The sequence below is a fragment of the Sapajus apella genome, unplaced genomic scaffold (genome assembly GCF_009761245.1).
Source record: "Sapajus apella isolate SASKATOON/1434 unplaced genomic scaffold, GSC_monkey_1.0 scaffold29, whole genome shotgun sequence".
NCBI lineage: Eukaryota > Metazoa > Chordata > Mammalia > Primates > Cebidae > Sapajus > Sapajus apella.
In genome coordinates this window covers 21602587-21625170 of record NW_022436969.1, presented here as the reverse complement: position 1 = coordinate 21625170, position 22584 = coordinate 21602587, and the positions used below count along the sequence as shown (strand labels likewise).

The window sequence follows — 22584 nt, the reverse complement described above, 5'->3', positions numbered from 1 at the left end:
TTACACAAAATTAGCTGGGCGTGGTGGCAGGTGCCTGTAATGCCAGCTATTTGGGAGCCTGAGGCAGAAGAATCGCTTGCACTTGGGAGGTGGAGGTTGCAGTGAGCCGAGATTCTGCCACTACACTCCAGCCTGGACTACAGAGTGAGACTCCATCTCAAAAAAAAAAAAAAAAAGTTTAAAATGATCAATTTTATGTTATGTGTAGTTTGCCTCAAATTAACATTTTTTAAAGTGTGCTGTTATTTTCAGTATTACGTATTTATTAGTACAGACAGAGCAGATGTGGTCTGGAGTGCACCTGAAAACAGGTGGAGGTTTTATAAATCTGCCAACATGTGTGAGCAGAAACAAGTGCCCTGCCAATTCATAATCACCACATGTTGTCAGATGTTACGAGCGCTTTGGAGGCAGAGAAAAAAATGCAAATAAGTGCTCCATGAGGAGTGGAGGAACATTTATAGAGTCCATGGAGACCCCCAGAGCTCAAAGAATCAGCCTTTCGCCAGGCCCCAGGCGGAAGAGTCAGCACAGTGCTGCGATGAGCGACACTTCCTGTTGCCGCGATGTCCTCTTTCATCACAAAGCATGGAATGAATCCTTTTTAAACTTTTATTATAGTTTCAGGGGTACACGTGGAGGTTTGTTATACAGATAAATTGCGTGTTGCAGGGGTTTGGTGTACAGATTATTTCACCAACTGGATGATGAGCATAGTACCTGATGAGTAGTTTTCCATCCTCACTGTCCTACCCTGAAGTGGGCCCTGGTGTCCTGTTATTCCCTTTTTTGTGTCCTTGTGTTCTCAACGTTTAACTCCATTTTTACATGAGAACAACAAAGCACGGAATTAATTTTTATGCATAATAATCTGAGTAAAGCGCAGTTGAAGGATCTTGGAGTCATCCAGGCTTGCTTCATATTTTATTCCTATTGGATATTTGAGTCTCAGTGTTTCTTCATTATAAACCTGGATTCCCAGTTTAAAAACACTAGTGTTATTTCTGAACCATATACATTTGCTTATTGCTTTATTCAGAAGGTAAAGTTCAAAATCCTTGTTAATAGCCAGTGGAGAACAAAAATAACTACCTGCTATGTGTGACCTAAGATATACTTTAGGTAATTAAAGTGTATTTTTGTTGCCTTTGTTACTCTTATTCTGTGTTCTTATTTCCTAAACTGGAGCACTAAAATCATGGATGTTGAGATTCAAGCAGCGGTGATTTTTCTCTGAAAATTCCAGAATTTGCTTGTGTATCTACAGTTTCTTACCTCTCTTTCTTTTTTAAAAGTAGGAACTTTGCCATCCTTTAATCTCTACTTCTACCATAACAGTGATCACATACTTATTCTTAGTGTATTTAATTTAATTTAAAAAGCTTACCTTTAACTTTGAGAGGCTAAGGCAGGTGGATCACGAGGTCAGGAGATGGAGACCATCCTGGCCAACAGGATGTAATTTTGAATACAAAAATTCAAAAATTAGCTGGGCAAGATAGTGCATGCCTGTAATCTTAGCTGCTCGGGAGGCAGGACACTGAGGCAGGAGAATCACTTGAATCCAAGGTTGCAGTGAGCACCACCTTACTCCAGCCTGGCGACAGAGCAGGACTACATCCAAAAAACGAAAGCTTACCTTTAAAGCCTTCCATACCCTAAGCCATAAAGGCAAGATGAAAAGACATACATCCTTTTTGGAAGGCATTAAAATCAAAGCCTGTCCTATCCCCTGGATCTTCATTGCCAAAGAGTGGGTAAAGCACACCTGGTACAAACACTTCTAATTCTTGTTTTGGTGACTCCAGAAACAAGCATGTAAACTAACAATAGCAGAAATTCAAATTATGACTGCGAATATCATTGTTGTGAAGGCATAGGGAAAATTGATTCTAAGAAGGAGAAATAGTAGACATTTCCTGGAGATGGTGACTTTGGAGCTAGATCTTGATGATGCCAAGGATGTTCACAACCAGCAACAGCAAGAGATAGGAGGAGAAATGTGAATGAAGTGTGCTGGGAAACGGCTTCAGGGTACTGGCTAACATTAACTATAAGGAATATTGGGTTTGAAGGAAAGAATGAAGAAGAACCAATACTTACAGCAAAACTTAATTATCATAAATTAGCGTGAAGGTTCAGATGATAGGCTGTGGATGTAACATAATTATGCATCCTGAACAGCTGGTATCCTGTGTGACCCCTGCAATATTTTGGAATGATTGAGGATATCTGGAAGGAATACAGTGATTATGGGATTGCAGTTGGAGAATGATTAAGGATATTTGGAAGAATACGGTGATATGCATATATTATGGGATTGCGGTTGGAGTTGGGGCTGGGAGGTATCAGAGTCTATGAAGCTCTGCCTGTCCAATTCCTTGGATCTTCATTGCCAAAAAGTGAGTAAAGCTCACTTGGTACATACACTTCTAATTCTTCATTTGATGACTCCACAAAAGTCATAGCTACTGAAAAGCCTCCTAGTAAAATGAGTAATAGCAACACTAAATGGACTGAAATTTTATGGAAAACCCCAAATAGTCCAGCATAGCCAAGATTTTTGTCTGGGAGAAAAGGAGACTAGGTTGCTGAAGACCTCAGGGATGCATTTCTGGGAGTCAGGATTTTTCTCCAGGAAGTGGGACAATAGGAAGCAGGAAGAGCAGGATGGGTCGGAGAACCTGAGCTTTCCCAAGGAATCTCTGGAAGCCGTCACAATGTGGAGGGAAGAGAAATTAGAGGTAGGGAGATTGCCCTTGGCATAATAAGTGTCCAAGAAGAGAAGTGAGGATATCTTACGGACAGGAATGCTGGCAATGAAACAGACAGCAGTGCAGACAGACCAAGTACCAAATTAGGAGTGTGGGCCCCAAGTGTCTGATGTGTCTCTACTGGGAACTGATAATCACTTGGGGACCTATCTTCAGCTATCTTTTGCGAAATAGAATCTGTGAGTTCTTAAGTATTTGGCATAAGATCTTCTAAAAACTGTCCTTTCTTTTTCATATACTTGCATGCTGACCCCACCCATCAACGTTATTAGATTTTATTAGAAAGTGAAAGCTCAAAGACATCGAGTAACTTACCAAATTCATTCGTATACATTATCAATAGAACCGGGCCTAGAATCAAAGATAAACAAAAGATATTTGAATGCATGGAAGAGAAAAGCTTCATCTTTCTCTTTTTATTTCCAAATAAGCAGTAACATTGGGATATGCTGCTCTGTAATTGTGTCATCATATGCTTCTGAAGCAAAGAGATATTTCTATGGAGATATTTAAAACAGTCAGGAGGAGTACCCATCCCCGCCACCCACTGAAAGAGAATGTTTCTGTGACACCTTGCTCTGCCCAAGCATACCATAGCCTTAGTGTAGACAGAGTAGTTCCTGGAGAGCAGGTGCAATGCTGTCACTTTTCTTTGTACTCTGAGTAGCAAGATGCAATCCTGGGAAACAAAGTTTGAATAAATTAAATAATTGTTGAATACTGTGTAGTAACCTAGAATTGCAGTGCCAGAAAGGATGTGAACTTCAAGTACAAATTTCTCATCTTGCATATGAATTATTTCGATAGTATCTAGTTTCTTTTTTTTTTTTTTAAGAAAAAAAGAGACACATCTTTGGTTTTATAGTATTTGCATAGCTCTATTTTTTAAAAAAGTTCTTGTAGGAGACAACAATATGCCTTTCGTCAGCTTCTACTTATTTTTTTTAGGTCTGTACACTGCTAGTACAGAATCTAAGTCTGATTCTTCAGTATTAGCATGAGAATGTGCAAAATCAGTTTGGAATTAGTTATGATATCAGTAGTAAGCTGTGAAATGTCCATGTGATATGAAGTCTTTCAGAGGCATTTAGTTTGCTTTACAAGCAGCTGCAGGAAATTACAATTAAATTTCTGTAAGGGACAAAACAATTATTTTTAAACTGAGAGTTGATGAGGTTAGTTCTAGCATATATGCCAGGTGTGGAACAAGGAGAAGGACTCAGTAGCTGGAAGAGCTGCCACTTAGATTCACCCAAGGGAATATCTAACTTGTCTGATTTTACATCACATAGCTTTCAGTTCTGTGTACTTTATACAAGAAATTTACATGTTAATCTAGGGCTATAATAAAACACTTTCAGAAAGCTCTACCATTCTAAGTGGGACATAACATATTTCACTCAGGAAATTTTTATTTTGAATGCTAACTCAAAAAAAAAATCTGCCTGAGACTTAAGGAAAAAAAGATTTCATAAGAGCAAGTTAGTATAACTTATTTGTTTCTGATAAAACTGAAGAAAGTTTCATTTCTGTTGAGCTTACTTTAAAACCTGTTCGTCAATGCACTAACATTGTACTTGCACTGTGATAGAAAACAGCATTTGCACTGACAGATTTTACAAGTGAAGGACATGTTGCCTTTAAAGATTCTATAACTGAAGAATGTAAGATAAAAATTAAAGGAAATTCACATATAAAAGATGGAAACAGGCTGAGCGCAATGGTGCACAACTGTAATCCCTGCACTTTTGGAGGCTAAGGTGGGAGGATCACTTGAGCTCAGGAGTTCGAGACCAGCCTGAGCAACATAAAGAGACCTTGTCTCTACAAGTAATTTTTAAAAACAATAGTTGGATACGGTGGTATGTCCTTGTGCTAGCAGTGACTTGGGAGACCGAGGTGGGAGGGTCATGTGAGCCCAGGCAGTTGCGGCTGCAGTAGGCTGTGATCATGCCTCTGCACTCCAGCATGGGTGACAGAGCGAGACCCCATCTCAAAAATAAAAAATAAAACACAGATGCAAACAGTAGAAAGGTATGAAACTCACTTAACCTATAACATTTTTGTGCATTTAGCAGAGTTTTTTCTCAGAAAAATTGCCCATCAAAATGAATTTCTAAATGAGTCATATTTTACACCATTTTCCATTATATAATCAGACACATTCTGATTGTATAGTAGAAATCAGCATAAAATAAACCATTTCAAAATGTAACAAGACCCGAAGTCATATTTCAAAACAATGATTAATTACTATGCTTTGAAAAAATCAAATTGCCTGTAAATGAAAGTTGACAGAAATATATCTTACAGAAATTTTACTGTCTAATATTTGACTTTTATGGCTAAACTGTAGAACTATCTCCAGTTTCAATATTTGCCCAATAATGCCAACACCAGCTGCGTAGCTAATGCTGAACCCAGCCAAAAGCAAAATATTTGCTCATTTAGCTAGACCTAGTTACCACATACTTGGCAGTTCTATAATGCAGGGTTTTGATAGCGCTGATTAATAATGAAAAATAAATTTCTAATATATGTGCAAGAATTTAGTATTAGCTGGATTTCTAAACTGATGCAAAGAACATCTGGTTAATGTTGATGTCAATTTTATATAGACATATATGATTTCAGAATGTATATATTATATGCATATTACACATACATGTCTACAAATATTCTCTAAAGATGTAGTCACATATACAGAAGCATAATATAAATATCTGCAATAGAATGGATCAACCTAGGAATAGCTCACAAATGTATCAAAAACAAGGTACTTTTACTCAATGTTGAGACATACAGCTTATTGCATCTTTGAATCATTTTTCTTTGTTTTTTAACAGGTTGTTTGGTATCAAGTCAGTAATTCAAACAGACTGTTCCAGTACTTGGAAGATCATAGTAAACCCGGACCTGTCATGGTATCACCATGCCAACCCTATCCTGCTGCTGGTGATGTACTACACACTGGCCACACTGATCCGCATCTGGTTGCAAGAGCCCCTTGTAAGGATGAAAATGTTTTCATGATCTTGTCTGCAAAGTAACCTAGAATCTCCAGATGAAATGATTCACTCCCGTTCTTTACTGACTAATCAATACTGTATTCCAACACCACTCTAGTGTTCTGGGTATAATGTTTTAATTCTACAAAGAGTATTAGGTGAATATGAACACTACTAGATCAAGGACTAGCTTCCCTTTACTAACTAATACCACAACGTGCTGCTAAGAATGGCAGATGGTGAGGAGAATGGAAGACTCATTTTTGCTGATCACTTACTGTAATATGCCAGGTGGTTGTCATACATTATCTCATTTAATACACTAAATAACACTAAAAAACTCTGATCAATAGAATAGGCATTATACTCATTTACAGATGAGGAAAATGAGGTTAGAGATGGCAGTTTTTCTAAAATCACACATTTACTGGATGGTATAAATCAGATTCAAACCCATATTTGAGAGCAAGGCTTGATTCTTAGAGACACACACCCCTGCTGTCAAGCGGACTGGTGTTTCCCAAATCTCCTCCAGCCCTTAGCCTGTGAAGATGTGGGAGTGACAGCCCAGCTCTTGGTGGTGCCTGTTGCCTCCTGAATATCCCATTGCGAGGAATGGAGATTCGGATATTCCTTCCAGCACAATTGAGGGTGTTTATTTCCTATGGGAATGTGAACAAGGACACAGCATTTCTGAGGGGGGGACTGAAGCCTAGGTGGCTTCTTTTCTCTCTTTTCTCCTTCAGTGACAGAAAACGTCAGCCTGCTTTTCTTTCTCCTAAATGACTGTCAGGAGCCCAGCTGTGAGGTAGCTTACTGACACACGAAAGAGACAAGCTGTGCAGACAGGGTCATCACACCTTTTCATGCCCCACCTGCGGGAAGCCCCATAGCTGGGGACAGTTCTCTTTAGCACAGCCCAGCCTGAGTCTCTGCATTCCAGTCCCGCCTCCTCCAAATTGCTATCCCCACATGCTAATCAGTAAGTCACTCAATGAGTATTTATGGAAGGCCAACTGTGCCTGACACTAACCTAGGAGCTGGCATAGAGCAAAGAACTCGGTAGGCAGGGCCCCAATAAGAGAGCTGTGCATTCTAAAAGAGAAAAATTGATCCAAAAAAGCAAACAGCATGTGAATCAGATAGTGACTGTAAAACGGCAGGAGGTGTCCCTCCGGTCATCCCTGGCAGAGGTGCCACCTGCGGAAAGGAGGATGGTGCTATCTTCCTTCTGCATGGCACCCCCTCCCCATTGCAGGGGCTAACAGCCATCTGTGGGATGAGGGCCGCAGAGGCCATCCTTGTTAGCAGGGTTCTCATGGATCATCTTTCTTTCAGGCCACTGATGACAGTTGTATAGTAACAAAATGCTTCATGGGTGGTGAGGAATCCCAGTCATCTTGTGTCATATTTTTCTTCCATTTTCTTCTACAATTTGACTATATCAGTAAAATTGTTAAAATTGTGTCCAATTCCTTCACAAACATGCATATGAATATGTATATATTCACAAATAAAAACATGTACCTAAAAATTAAATGTATGTGTATATATATATATATTTATGTATATAAATACTGGAGTGCAATGTATATAAAGACTGGAGTGCAATGGCACTATTTTGGCTCACTGCAACCTCTGCCTCCCAGATTCCAGTGATACTCCTGTCTTAGCCTCCTGAGTAGCTGGGATTACAGGTGCCCAACACCACGCCTAGCTAAATTTTTTTTGTATTTTTAGCAGAGATGGGGTTTCACTATGTTGGCCAGGCTGGTCTCAAACTCCTGAGCTCAGGTGCTCCACTCACCTTGGCCTCCCAAAGTGCTGGGATTACAGGTGTGAACCACCGCGGTGGGAACTATTTCTGAACAATGTCTTACACATTATGGAAATTTACTTTAAGGCTTTCTGGTTATTAAGATTTCCCAGTCCCTTTGCTTTCTCTGGGGTATCCCATGTCATCTCTCAGATAATGCAGTAGCTTAATGAGGGCTCTGTTATAACCATTAGGTCCGTGCAGTATTCTGCTTCCACTGCCATGTGCTGTCTGGCGAGCAAAGGCAGACAGAGAGAGAGAGAGCCAGAAAGACCATCCAGGCTATAGGCCACACAGCAATAGCGATATTACAAATCACAAGGTCTGCAGGGCTATGTGGAGAAAGGGGCTTAACACTATCATCAACATGTCAGGTGGGCTGTTTTTTAAATGGGCTGGGACAGAAGGCCCGTTGCATTGAGGCAATGAGAAAAAGAAGCTGATTATATCATAGTTCCAGATGACCTGGTGCATTTAATGAAAAATGCCAGCCACCAAATGTAAGTGCTGAGATAGACATCTGTGAAACATATTCGAAAAGGAGAGCAAGAGAAGTCAGTGTCAAGACTTCAGTGTAACATATGGCCCCGCCTGGCAAGTTTAACGCCCCACCCACAGAGTTAGGGTGCCCCACTTAGAAATCCTCCCCTGCTGCACTGGGACCCAGGAGTTGGGCAGCGAGACTAAGTCCACACCACTCCAGTATCAGCGACGCGTGACTGTCCTTTTTACTAGGACGCTTTTGTTGGGAAAACATGCTAAGGCACTGAAGTGCTTTTGTTCCTTGTATTCCTCTCTATCACCTCTCCTAGATCAGTTGTCTAATTTAGGCAAATGTCTCATGTGCATTAGATATGCTCTTGCTTAGTACGGTGTGAGCTCTAGATAATCTGCCTTTAATACATTCAGTCTTAACTGAAGATTGCCAGTGGCTGGCTTACACGGGCAACTGCACACCTTTGTGAAAGCTCTTACTCTAAGAACCCTGTGTGTAGCTGCTTCTGAGTGCAGTTGAGAACACACATGGAAAAGCTGTGGATATTTAACACTGGAGTATATTCTGTAATGAATGGGGCTTAGTAGAATCAGGGGACATTTAATATTGATGTGCTTATCAATTACAGGGTAGCATTTTTGTCATTTTTGAAAGTGTCTTGATAAAATCCTGCATTCTGTAAATACTCACTTTGAAAAATCATCATATTGAGCCAAAATGAAAAGCTCTCTCTTGGCCACTTAGGCTGCCTAGGGAACTGCCTCAGGAAGCTAGGCCAATACTGTTTCTGTGTTTCAGGTGCAGGATGAGAGGACCAAAGAGGAGGACAGAGTCCTGGCTTGTAGCCCCATCCAAATAACGGCGGAGAGAAGGCGGAGCCTGTGGTATGCAACCCACTACCCCACTGATGAGAGAAAAGTAAGCCATGATGAAAGGGATTTCCATTCCCTAATTTTTCTATTTTTATATTTTACTGTTGAATATAGCCTTATACTATCACACATATAATATCATATTCAGGTTCCTGGTACTTTATAGAAACAGTTTGATTTAGGAGGGTTAGTACCAGAGAGAGAAAACTATTTCCAAAGGAAATAACCAGGTCCCGTCAAAAGCATCATTTTATATTTCCATGCTTTCTACTGAAATCTCTTAACCTTAAAAAGAGCTTTCCTAATTTAAAAAATTGTAATTAAAACAAATAAAAACAGCAAAGCAATCTGTTAGCACTGGAGGGTAAAAATTTCAATGCTGAACTATATTGCAGAAAATAATTTTACTCTGTCGGGTAGGTGGCCACCGTGGGAACTCAGTGACCACTTAGAGAAGACCCAAATGGGAATGTGACTGAGGATCTCTCACTAGTTTGAGGCAACTGAGTGTACTGACAAGGAAAAGTGGGTCACAATTGGATAATTCAGATAACTCATATAGTACACATAATAAAGAATATGTAATTCATATAAACTTTTGATCATGTATTGGCCATTTTGGACTGAACTCGGTCAGTGCTGTATTGACTTGTGAAAATGGCCTGTTTACAAGGTTGTAAACACAAATACTCTTAGAATTTTTGGATGGGGTCGGCATTTTGCTTTCCAGCATGTTCTAGAATTGAGGAGCGGGTTCTCTGATGGTTTTTATGGCCGTGAGTTTCTCTAAGACGCACAGCCCTACTCTCAGCACGGCTACCCTGTGTTGAGCAAGGGGACAGTAGTGAGTGAGCTGTCTTAGGGGGACAGCACTGTGGGGCAGAAGTGGCACCCTAAGGCATCTGGGGATTTCCCAGATGTTTCCTCTATTGCACTTCACCAGGTTTCAGGTTATCTTACGCATTCCACTAAATGATGAGGAAAGCCCAACTTTTTTTAAAGTGAGGCCTGTGGATCTGTGGGGGTCCTGAGACCTTTGCAGGGATTCTTAGGCTCAAAACTATTTCTGTACTAATACTTAAGATCTTTGCTTTGATGATATCAAAGCAGCGGTGGGTAAAACTACGGGCTTCTGGCACGAACCAAGGCCAGGGCACCAAAGTGCAGAGCAGTGATTGCAGATCGAGTCCTTCACTGACACGCTCTGGAGGAAAACAAAAGAAAAAGGCTAGTTTCACATAAGAAAGTTGTGATGAACCAGAAGACTTATTACTTTTCTTAAATCTCCACCTTGACATGCTTGTCTTTTTGATATTCTGTGTGACAAAATGAGAAGTCTGCCTAACATGCCTTATATGAAGTGTGACAACTGTCCGTATGAGAAGTGCAGACCTACTCACTGAAAGCATTAGCTAAACTCACTGTGTTTCCGCAGCAGACTTTTACCTGAAAGAACAGCTCGTGGACTAGCATGGCTATTCTATTTGAGTTGGGCATTTGGCAGACAACTGCTTGAAAATAAATGAAGTGAGCTCATCACTTTGAGGCAAACAACTGACAGTAATTGTTATCGGTGATAAAATTTAAGCATTTGAGTAAAAATTTGAATTTTGTAAAACACATCTAATGAAGGCTTAAAAACTTTCCAGTATTTGAGGACTTTTCTGATGAGACCGGGGTGATATTGACAAATGTGCTTTTTATGCATAGCATACTGAAACATGTCAGTATTTGGTAAAGTCAATACCTGTAACTCACTGAAACAGCAGTTTCCAAATCAGCACCACCTGATATGACAGCGTGTGGGTAAATAATCCAGTTGGGGTGCATGATACGCCAGTGGCACAATCTTGGCTCACTGCAACCTCCACCTCCCAGGTTCAAGCAATTCTCCTAAATCAGCCTCCTGAGTAGCTGCGACTACAGGCACGTGCCACCATACCTGGCTAATTTTTTTGAGTTTTTAGTAGAGAGGGTTTTGTCATGTTTCCCAGGTTGGTCTCGAACTCCTGAGCTCAGGCAGTCTGCCCGCTTCAACCTCCCAAAGTGCTAGGATTACAGGCATGAGCCACCGCATCCAGCCCTAAAATACTCATTTTTGACCCAACTGCATATTTATATGAAGCCAAATTTTCTTTATCTACTTCAACTGGAACACCGCATCACAGCAGATTGAATGCAGAAACAGATATGAAAATCCATTTGTCTTTTATTAAACTAGACATTAAATAGATATGCAAAATTGTAAAACAATGATACTCTCTTCACTATATGTTTTTTTTAAAAAAATAGCTATTTAAATAACTTATTTATATTAACACATAATGGGTTTTTTAATTTTTTAATCAATAAATATATAAGTAAATAAATATTTTAAGAATACCTTGTATAATTTCTAGTATGGCAGATATTGACAGATAGACACACATAAATACAGTCTCTTTGGAGCCATCAGTGATTTTTAAGAATGCAAATGAGTCTTGACCTAAAAATGTGATAGAACCACTTGCTATGCTAATTATTATTTGGGGGAAACGGAAATCGCCTGGTAATAATGTATTAATAGTTAAAAAGTAGAGTCATATAATAATCATTTTGTTGTAGACAGTACACAAATCTTAATCTCAAACCACATTACAAATCAATTTTTCTTTCTTATGAAAATTCTATTTCTTGAAACGTAAATACATTCAGAATTCTGCAGATGTCTCAAAGGAGTGTAAAACTAAGCAGCTTATTCTTGTAAAACATCACCCTTGAAAAACCTGGTAACATTTATAGACGTGTGGTTGCTTATCTGTTGTTATAACTAAACATTAACATCAGGAGCTGTGAAATAGTTGTCCTAAACAGCAGCATCCAGTTCAATTATTTGTCCCTTTATATTTTGCATGGCAATTTTAATATACTAGCATCCAACAAGTTAAAGAGAATGGGTGTGTGCACAGTAAAACTTTATAGATACATAAACAGCAAAATGCTTTTAGCTTCCTTAACTAACGTGCTTCCCTGCATTGCTTTTTGCAGCTTTTGTCCATGACCCAGGATGACTACAAGCCATCTGATGTTAGTATACCCTTAGAATTATCATTTATGCATGTGTAAGTGATATAAAAGTGCCAGAAATGGAAGTCGCTCCTTTAAGTCCATTTTAATGATCTATAAAATTTCCATAAGCTTTTCCATTTTTTGGCATAAATTATATCTGGTAGATTGCTGTTAGAATGAGATTGAGTATAATCATACAAAATATATTTAACTTTTAACAAGCTTTGTGGGCTTTTTAAAAAGCATTTTGTTCTGTAGCTATGCTTATTACATAAATGGGAAGTTTCTCATGTCCCTGGGCGCACATACACATACGTATAGGTGGGTGTCATGTTTATCTCAAAAATTGTAAAGTCAAAGAGACAGAAGGAGGAAACAGGCAATTGCCCTTAGTGGTGTAGTAAGAACATTGCAACCTCCAGTCAGCCAGAGATCCCCAGAAGGTGACCTCTCAGCTAAGATCCAAGGATGTTTGCCTTAGTCAGGCGCAGAGCCACATAGGGCATAAGGCAGGACAGTGCTGGACCATGGCCCAGGAAAGGTCTAGAATCCCATATAGCTGGAGGGATGGCTGAGAGGTGGACAGTAGCAAAGACTGAGGCTGGAAAGATCAGAACAAATCTTGAAGGCCTCCTTCAGCCTTTCACAAGAGTTTGCTCTTCATACTGAGGACGGCGGGTACATAGCATGGTTTATGGCAAAGTGCAACAAAATCAGATGCATATTTTCCTGCGATCACTCTGTGGAGACTAGAATTGGAGAGGGAATGTAAAAGATTCCTCTTACTAAAATAATTTGGACAATTGGCTAAGTTATTTAGCTTGCAATCGACTCCTCACTGTTTGATTAGGGTGGAAGAAGGGAGGTGGGGGTATGCCTACATTGAAAACCCAGACCTGCTGTGACAGGTGTCCCTTTCCCTGCACTCCCGGCAGGGCCTGCTGGTGACTGTGAATGGCAACCCTGTGGATTACCACACCATCCACCCCACCCTACCCATGGAGAATAGCCCCGGCAAAGCCAACCTCTATTCCACCCCTCAGTACCGTTGGGAGCCCTCTGATGAATCCTCAGGTAGGAGCCAGCCCTGGGGGCACATGCTGTACTCAGGGTTGTACTTATCCCGCATTTAGAAGCTTGGCCTTTCTCTATCTTGTTGTTGCTGTTGTTGTTGCTTATTTGATTTTTGTTTTAAAACAGAGGTGTTATCTTTCATGTCAGTATCATTAAGCTCATTTCTTTAAGCTCTGCCTGCATTTTGCCCCAGCATATTGCTAGTTGTGCTCTATCCTTGTATACAAAATAATTGACTTAACTGGGGCAAACTTTGAAAATAAAAGGTGAAAACAATATTTTAAACATGTTAACTTAGGTATAGCATATATATTATGTATGTCGGTCTTTCTTTAGTTGATATTATAATTATGGTCAATGGTTTTTCTGGTTAATTTGTACGTGGGGTGTGTGTGTGTGTGTGTGTGTGTGTGTGTGTGTGTGTGTGTGTGCTCTGTCTCCCAGGCTGGAGTGCAGTCGCAAGATCTCAGCTCACTGCAATCTCTGCTTCCCAGGTTCAAACAGTTCTCTTTCCTCAGCCTCCTGATTAGCTGGCACTACAGGTGCTTGCTGCCATGCTCAGCTAATTTTTTGTATTTTAGTAGAGATGGGGTTTCACTCTGTCGCCCAGGCTGGTCTTGAACTCCTGAGCTCAGGCAATCTGCCCACCTTGGCCTCCCAAACTGCTAGGATTACAGCCGTGAGCCACTACACTCAGCCGCGTGTTTTTTAAGAGTTCTTTTTTGTCCATTAAAAAAAACGAAGTTGTCTAAACTTTTACAAGTCTTTTTCCTCCCTTTTCTTTCAGTTTTTTATGTTGAAGAAGAGCATTAATATTAAAGATGACAAATTGGTAGCCTGGAGCTAAGTTTCACTCTCAAATTTCATTTTTGGACTGTGCAGCATTTTAAAAAAGTTTAAATAGCCATCACTTTTTAAAAGCTGCACTTCTGACCTAGAAATGGACGTTTCTGGAATCCCTTGAAGAATGTGAAGGTCTGGCAACACTAGTCCCTCAACTCTACAAAACAGCAGTTAGCTGGACCTCTATTGCCATTGCTCCTGCAAGGGACCAATTGCCAGTCACAAATCCATAAAGACAGAATTACAAAGTGACTATAAAACTCGAGTGGATTTGCATCTCTATTTGTATGTAATTACAGTCAGAGCTCTCAGACCTTGTCCTGCCTTAGTTCGTGGCCAGCAGCTCTCCAATTTGCATCTGTAGTACATCATGCTTACTCCAGGGGCCTTTTTTCATAATTCTTTATCAGACCTATTCTGATGTCTATTCTTCATAATTCTGTATCAGTACTTCCTGCAATTTCTCCACAGGGCTTCTTAATACTTAACTGTACAACTGGTTAGTCACATTATCCAACATTCCTCAGTGAGGTTAAATCAAGGTCAGCCACCACCCCCCCGCCACCCTCACATCCAACCCCTGATGGCACCTGATAGCTGCACAGCGTCGAACTCTGCTGGGTCGTTCCCCATTTCTGCTTCCTGCGTGCCTGTGTTTTAGTTTGCGGCTCAGGCTTAAAAGGGAAAGTTCAAGGAAACAGTCCTTTCGAGTGTGCTCTTCAGAGCATGGACAATAGAAGCAAAGAGGCAGGGCCCTAGAATCGCCATGTGTGGCTTCCAATGTTTGAGCTGTTGGGGTCACAGCCTATTCACCCTCCTACTTACCCATCACTTTCCTGAGAACAAATAAATAGAATTTTGACTGCTGACAAGGTCAACCCAGACATACTGAAATCATAAATGGGCTTTCAAAAGTGAAACAAAAGCGGGAAAGCTTTTAAAAATTGAATCTATATACACAAAAAGTGTCACAACAAGAAAGGTAGCGTGGAAGTAACTCTAAAATCCATCAGATTTGGCATTTTCACCCCTGTCTATGACCCAGGGGCTTTTTTTGTATAAACCCCAGGTTCATCCAGTCCTACTGCCGGAGGAATGAGAACCAGTGGGCTTCTGCCAAGGACACGCCATAGTCTCATTGTGCAGCCCATGTGGAGTAGCGTGCACAGTCACTGATTTTTCGGTCATTTATACCTCTTCTTTATGCTGCTAGGGAACTTTCTGCTGTAACCCACTTATATATAGCCCATTTGATTTGAACAAGAAAGACAGAAAGGACATTCTACTTACTGGCTTAGAACAGCACTTAGTACGGTACACTTTCTCTGGACCAGAAACCTGGGCATCACTAGGCTGGTTCCTCTGGCTCAAGGTTGTTCATGAGGTTGCAGTCAAGCTGCTGGTTGGGGCCGCTGTCTCATCTGAAGACTCACCTTGGGGGGAATCTGTTCCCAAGCTCACTTGTATAGCCTCAGGCTCTTGCTGACGCTGGCTGGCGGAGCCATCAGTTCTCACACTTTGGGCTCCCCATAGGGCAGTTTACAGCATGGTAGCTGGCTTGTCTGAGGACAAGCAGGTGAGAGAATGAGAGAGAGCACTCAAGGTGAAACCACAGTCTTTTTAAATGAATCTTGAAAGTGACCCTTCGTCCACTCTGAAGTGCCCTATTCGTATTAGAAGCCTGTCACAGACCCCACCCACACTCAAGGGGAAGGGTCAGACAAGAGCATGAACACCAGGAGGCGGGGGCTCTGATGACGGGCTTATAGGCTTCCTTCCATACCCTCTCACATGGAAATTTTCCTTGCTCAATTACTATATGCTGGGTCCCATTACACTGACCAGGCAGAGCTTATTGATTCTGCTTGAATTCTAAGGGCTTTATGAATAGGAAACAATTTCTGAAGTCTTAAATAAAAGGCTATACCAAAATCATACATGTGTTGCATCGATTGGAACGTTTATACAACCGTCACATTTTTGCATAAATAGTTAAATAAAGTATTTGTCCATCTAGAAAAGCCAGAGGAGGAAGAGGAGGAGAAAGAAGAATTTGAAGAAGAAAGGAGCCGTGAGGAAAAAAGAAGTATCAAAGTTCATGCCATGGTTTCCGTGTTCCAATTTATTATGAAACAAAGTTACATCTGTGCCCTCATAGCTATGATGGTATGTATGATATGATGGTACATATGATATGATGGTGTGTAAGAAGTGATGGTACACATGATATGATGGTATGTACTATATGATATGATGGTGTGTATTATATGATATGGTATGTGCAATGTGATATGATGGTATGTGTGATATGGTATGTGTGATCTGATGGTATATATGAGCAGCAGCTGCCAAGGTGCTAAAGAAAGGAGACCACAACCCCGCTGACTCTCAGTGCTGTTACCCTCTCAGGGCCAGCAGAAGTATAGGAATCTCCCTGATGCGTTGGCAGAGAATAGTCAGCTGTGTTAATTTTTCATAGGATATTTGTACTACAGATTGTAAAGTTATGTCCTTTTCAACTCTATTTATCCTCCTTTTAAGTATTAATACATTTCTTTCAAGTTAGCTTATCAAGTCAGACTATCCCTTATTTTGCCAATTTGAGAGGGCATATGAGGCAGGTTTTCTTAATAAAATTGAATATCTTCAAGGTTAACATAGGCTCCTTTTATTCCTTTCAGATAGTAAGAGTTATATTCACATCATTTCTTAGATTTGGATGAGAAGTTATTCCATCTTAGCTGCAATAACTTTTTACCAATATGAGCATCAAGCAACTGTGCAGTTCCCTAGAGCGTCTTCCAATTGTCAGCTCTCGGTTTATGCGTGTTTCTACTCATCATCTGCAACATCACAGCTTCAAAATAGTCCCTTGGCCCATAGATAGAAGAGAAAAGAAGCTCTAATCTCTCCCTTTCCTAAAAACAAATTTTCTCAGAAAATTTGATTTATTTTTGAGAAACCTAACATTCTTGTTTAAAATACAACTCTTCCAAATTTTGTGGTCAACAGTGAGACCCTATGGACACCTCTGATGATAAAAATAAAAATATTCTATAACTCAAGGGAAATAAAATCGAGACACAGTTTCCCCAGGCACTCAATCCAGGTGCTTTCCAGATGAACCTGTGCACTGCTCAACTTCAGTTTCCAGTAAGGAACACGGCCGCATTTGAGAGGAGACTGTGAAAAAGAAAGCACCACAAAATTGCAGGTGCTAATTTGGGGACTGCCAACACCATTCTTTAAATAAAATTAGTTCTGTGTGTTTTTGTTACTTTTTGACCTTTTCTCTACATCAACCGCGACTTTAAACTGCAGCAAATCTTTGATTCTGAACTCAGAAAAGTATTCTCTTTTTTCTCTCTCTCTCTCTATGCCAGATAATTTTGGTCTTTTCTGTAAAGCAATAGAACTAAAAAATAAATAAATAAAGTAAAATATTTGACTATACATTTTCTTACTTAACTGAAATAAATCTATTGCAAAAATAACACAATTCTTTATTAAAAACGTGCCCTCGTCTGGTAGCATTCTGCGGTGTTAATGGAGCCACAGTATTAATGCTTTAAGAGCTCCTGCCTTCCAAGCCGTCACTCCATGACTTGGGGTCTCTGTCACTCCACCACAACTCTCTGCTCTCCCTGGTTTGCGTATTATTGACATTTTCTTTTCAGATAGCTTTTACCTTACAGGGTGGGGGGACTGAGCATTGTATTGACCAAGGTGTTGTTTCCTTTTCTGTCCTCCGGAGGCCTGGAGCATCACTTATCACAGCTGGCTGACCTTCGTGCTGCTGATCTGGTCATGCACTCTTTGGATGATTCGCAACAGAAGAAAATATGCCATGATCAGCTCTCCCTTCATGGTGGTTTATGGAAACCTATTGTTGATATTACAGTATATATGGAGTTTTGAACTTCCTGAAATTAAAAAGGTTCCAGGATTTTTAGAAAAGAAAGAGCCAGGAGAACTTGCTTCCAAGGTAAGTGAATAGAATACAATATAACAAAGCAATGACACAAAACCACAGTCATCATCATCATCATATCCAAGAGAAACCTTACCAATATTCACTGCTTTATAAAAACAAATAAATATGAGACTGTAAGAAACAATTTACGGTGCTTAGAGGTATCCATAATTTAAACATGAATATATATTACACCATGATTTAGCGTTTACTTAAAAATTTTTTTTCCACTCAAAGTTGTATACATTTTTAAAAATATATATATATATATTTAATATATTCTACTAAAGTAAAAATTAGATGTGAAAATGGAAAAATGCAAGGTAAAATGTGTTAAGGGGTTTCAGGGCTCTCTTTGATTATCAGTTTATAAAACACACTTAACACATTAGTGTTACAGATAAGTATTGATTATTCATGATATTTTTCTCCAATTCTGTCGTAAAGAACATTTTAACAGCAAAAATTAAGTATGACATTTGCTTTTTTTCTTCTACTGATTATATGATACGTCTTTATCTGAGTTAGAATGTTCATACTCTTTTCATTACTCATTTGTTTTCGTGGGCCATTTTAATGGTTTTTATTTCAAAACATTAGGTTTCCCAACTTACTGTTTGTTTTGTTAACAAAGCGGCAGACTAAACACACATTTCCTTTGTGTGAATAATTTTGTTTTAAGACAGTAAAAATAAACGTGTATATGTTGAATGGGTCTTGGAAGTTAGTATCTCTGGAGGAGGCGGTCATTTACATCACATGAAATTCACCTTTCCTAGGAGCAACTGCCTGCTTTAAGGGTTATCACACACCCCATATCCAAGTTAATCAGGGTAAATGGGGTAGAGAAGACGAGGGCAAAGTTTGGTCTTCATAACAGATTTTTGGGTGAAGGGCTACTGGGGTAAATGAAACACATTCTAACAGGTGAATTCTAGTGACAGCTAGAGGTGAGAACATAACCCCTGTGTTCATGTACCAAGGGAATTTCATTCATTGATTCATTCATCCCAAACTCCCATGCCTGCTTCTTCTCCTTACCCTGCTCCACGCTGAAAAATCCCATGCTATGCTCTCACTTACATGTCAGCTTTATCTAATAATCTTGCTCTCTCTCCCTCTCTTTCCTCTTAAACACAGACCCACACACAGATATTCACACACAACTGGTTAAGTTAGTCTGCTTCTATTTTTAAAAAATGAAAATTATATTCTTTTGACTGTGTAAATTCATCACAGCCTGACTCTGAAACTGCTAAAAATGCATGCGAGCTTACTAGTTGAGTTATCTCATGTCGAATCTAAAATTAACTGTTCTTTAGGAGGAAAACATTATTTGGGAAATAAATTTGTTACTCTTGGGAAAAAAAGTTATTCTGGGAATCTAGGTCTGCACTTACATTTTAATGCACCCAGGAACTCAAAAACAGTGAAAAGTTTTGTCATAGGGGATAGCAATACATCTCCAGGCTTATAACATTTCTATCACAATACCATTTGTAAAGCACATTTTTAAACACACACTGTTTACGGAGTACTGGATGAGTCACTGTGATGGAGAGAGAACAGAATCTCGCCCTCAGTCCTCAAGGGTCTGAACCCCTTCCATGGAGCCAGACTCACGTGCTTGGCAGCATTCCTCAGTCCCAGATCATCTCGTTTCTGGCTCCATCAAGCACTATCAAGGCCTTTTATTAAATAACTCACCTTCTCTAAGAATGATGTCCCACCTGCTCTCAATTACCCTTAACCTCTCTGAATATGCATTGGAGAAACAATTTTTTCCCAATTGGCAGCTATAGTTCAATTCATAGTGACTTCCAGAATTTTAACTTCAGATTTCCATAAATGTAGGCACTCTGGTTCTTGATTTCATTAGGCCCTGGGCATATTAACCAGGACTTACTGGCACTAGTCTATATTGAAAGTAAATGATAAGTAGACATTTATGGATAGGTAAGTGGTCAATTCAAAGTGAAAATGATGTATTTATATTTATTTATACCTTATTTTATTTTTTCACTTCATTGGCAAATATTTATAAAAAGCCTACTATGAACCACAATGAGATACCACCTCACATCTACTAGGATGGCTATAATTTTTTAAAAAGGCAGATAATACCCAATGTTACTGAGGACATGGAGAAGTTGAAACTGTCACACGCTGCTGGTGGAAATGTAAAATGGTGCAGCAACTTTGTAAAATAAAGTTCCAATTCCTCAAATTGTTAAACATAAAATTACTGTAAAACTAGTAATTCCAGTGGTAGGTTCATTTACCCAGAAGGATTGAAACCATTTGTCCACATAAAACCTTGTATGTGAATGTTCATAGCAGCATTATCCATCATAGCTAAAATACAGAAATGATCCAAATGACTATTAGCTAATGAAAGGATGAAACGTATGTCCATGCAATGGAATATTATTGGGTAATTTTAAAAGATAAAGAATTATACATGCTGCAAGTGGATCAACCTTGAAAACATTACACTAAGTAAGAACAATCCATTTATGAAAGTCTACATAGTACATAATTTCATTGATATGAAATTTTCAGATTAGGCAAATCTGTAGAGACAAAAAGGAAATTCATGGTTGGCTAGAGCCGAGATAAGGAGAAAAGGAAGTAACTGCTGTCAGGGTTGATGAAAATGGTAGTAAAATGGATTGTAGTGATGGTTGCACAACTCTGTGAATATGCTAAAAACCACTGAATTATACGATGGTATAATGGGTGAATTGTACGGTATGTGAATTATATCTCAATAAAGCTATTTTTAAAAACCTAGTGTGTGTGGCTCGGCGTGGTGGCTCATGCCTGTAATCCCAGCAGTTTGGGAGGCCAAGGCAGGCTGATCACTTGAGGCCAGGAGGTAGATACCAGCTTGGCCAACATGGTGAAACCCTGTCTCTACTAAAAAAATACAAACATTAGCCAGGTGTGGTGGTACATGCCTGTAATCCCAGCTACTTGGGAGGCTGAGGCAGGAGAATTGCTTGAATCCAGGAAGCAGAGGTTGTGTTGAGCTGAAATTGTTCCATTGCACTCCAGCCTGGGCAACAAGAACAAAACCGCCTCTAAGGCAAAAACAAAAACAAAAAACTACTGTGTGTTAGGTACTGTATTTCCTAAACAATGGAGTTCCCCAAAATCAAAAGATGTTTGGTTTCTTAGTCCTCAAGAAAATGCTACTATAAAAGCATTGCCACTTAGAACTAATATCCCTTCAGCTTTAGAAGATTAATAATAAGGAGTTCTGTGTTCTGGGATGAAGTTTTCCTTTTCCCATCTATGGAATTCTTTAAAATAAGGAATGTTGCAGAGTCAAGGGAGTATTATCCAGTATTATGGATGAAGTATATCTTCCTCTTATAATTGTAATGATGTCACAGTCAGGTGGGAATCAACCAAGGACCAGCATCTCAAGGGAGACCACTTGCTGCAGCTGATTTCCTGCCCAGGTGGAAGTCATTTGAAATATTGTGCTCATCTTCCTCAGGCCTTGCATGGTGCTCCTGGCACCCAACACAGGCATGGGAGCCTCCTTGGATAAGGGACTTAAAAGCAGTGAATTTCAGTTGAAATCAAGTGGGTTCCCTGACTCTGTCTCCAATAAAATGGTTTATTTTTTGTGCTTTCACTGAAATGTGGAGAAAATGTTATATTTATTGAAACATGTTTACATTCCAAATAGTTGCTTAATTCTTGTTTTGCTGCCTCTCTGCTTCCAGATTCTTTTCACCATTACTTTTTGGCTACTGCTGAGGCAGCACCTCACAGAGCAAAAAGCTCTGCAAGAAAAGGAAGCTCTTTTATCGGAAGTCAAAATTGGCAGTCAGGAAAATGAAGAGAAAGGTAAATTAGTACATATGCTAACTGGCTGGAGAGTTTGCTGCACAGCAAAATTACAGAGAAAGAGCCCCAAAATACAGCAGGAAACTTCAGAATAAATGGAAGTGGAATGTAAACTTGGAGCGTTAAGTAACATTATTATAGCTTGTAACTTTTGAAGTACACATGAGAGTTCCAAAGGAGTGTTTAAAATGTGCCATTTGATTCTCACAAAGGTGATTCCCAATGAAAGAGAAACTGAGGCTCAGAGAAATTAAATGGTTTCTCCCAGGTCATACTTATAGTGAGTATTGGAACCAAGAAACTGACTCACATCTTTTAAATTTAAAGCTTCTTTCTTCTTTCTTAAAAATAATAAACCACAATGTAAAAACAGAGGATGATGATGTTATCAACATTGATAGGTTTTAGACGTGCTATATAAGCAAAATAAGAAGAGCTTGTTCCCTAACTCCCTGAATACACCAATAATTGTAAGGTTAATATTTGTAGAATGGATTGAAGACTATTAGTGAGGTTAAGAAGCACTATCTGTGAAAAGAAGTCTATAAATATCCACAGAAGCTGGGCCGGTACCCTAAGACTAAACCAGTAACCGCAAGAATCAATACAGACCAACATATATATATATATATATATATATATATATATATACACACACACACACAGTCACACACACACACAATATGTATATAAAATATATAATAAAAAATATATATTTGTATAATATATATTTTATATAATATAAATATATACATAAATATGTATCTATATAATTCATATTACATATAATATTTACAAAATATATAATATATTAAACAT

At 39.3% G+C, this 22584-nt stretch overlaps 1 protein-coding gene across 3 annotated transcripts in view; it reads left to right on the top strand.

The window, feature by feature from the left end:
- PIEZO2 (piezo type mechanosensitive ion channel component 2) overlaps nt 1-22584 on the top strand; it is a 447097-nt gene that overhangs the window by 314938 nt on the left and 109575 nt on the right. For 2 of the 3 annotated variants that reach the window (XM_032293398.1, XM_032293400.1), the window contains exons 8-14: nt 5621-5783; nt 8893-9012; nt 11994-12032; nt 12950-13088; nt 15949-16097; nt 17686-17916; nt 21642-21765. In XM_032293398.1, coding sequence (XP_032149289.1) covers nt 5621-5783; nt 8893-9012; nt 11994-12032; nt 12950-13088; nt 15949-16097; nt 17686-17916; nt 21642-21765 — 965 coding nt within the window. The remainder of the gene's footprint in view (nt 1-5620; nt 5784-8892; nt 9013-11993; nt 12033-12949; nt 13089-15948; nt 16098-17685; nt 17917-21641; nt 21766-22584) is intronic. The other variant, XM_032293399.1, reaches the window with a different exon arrangement.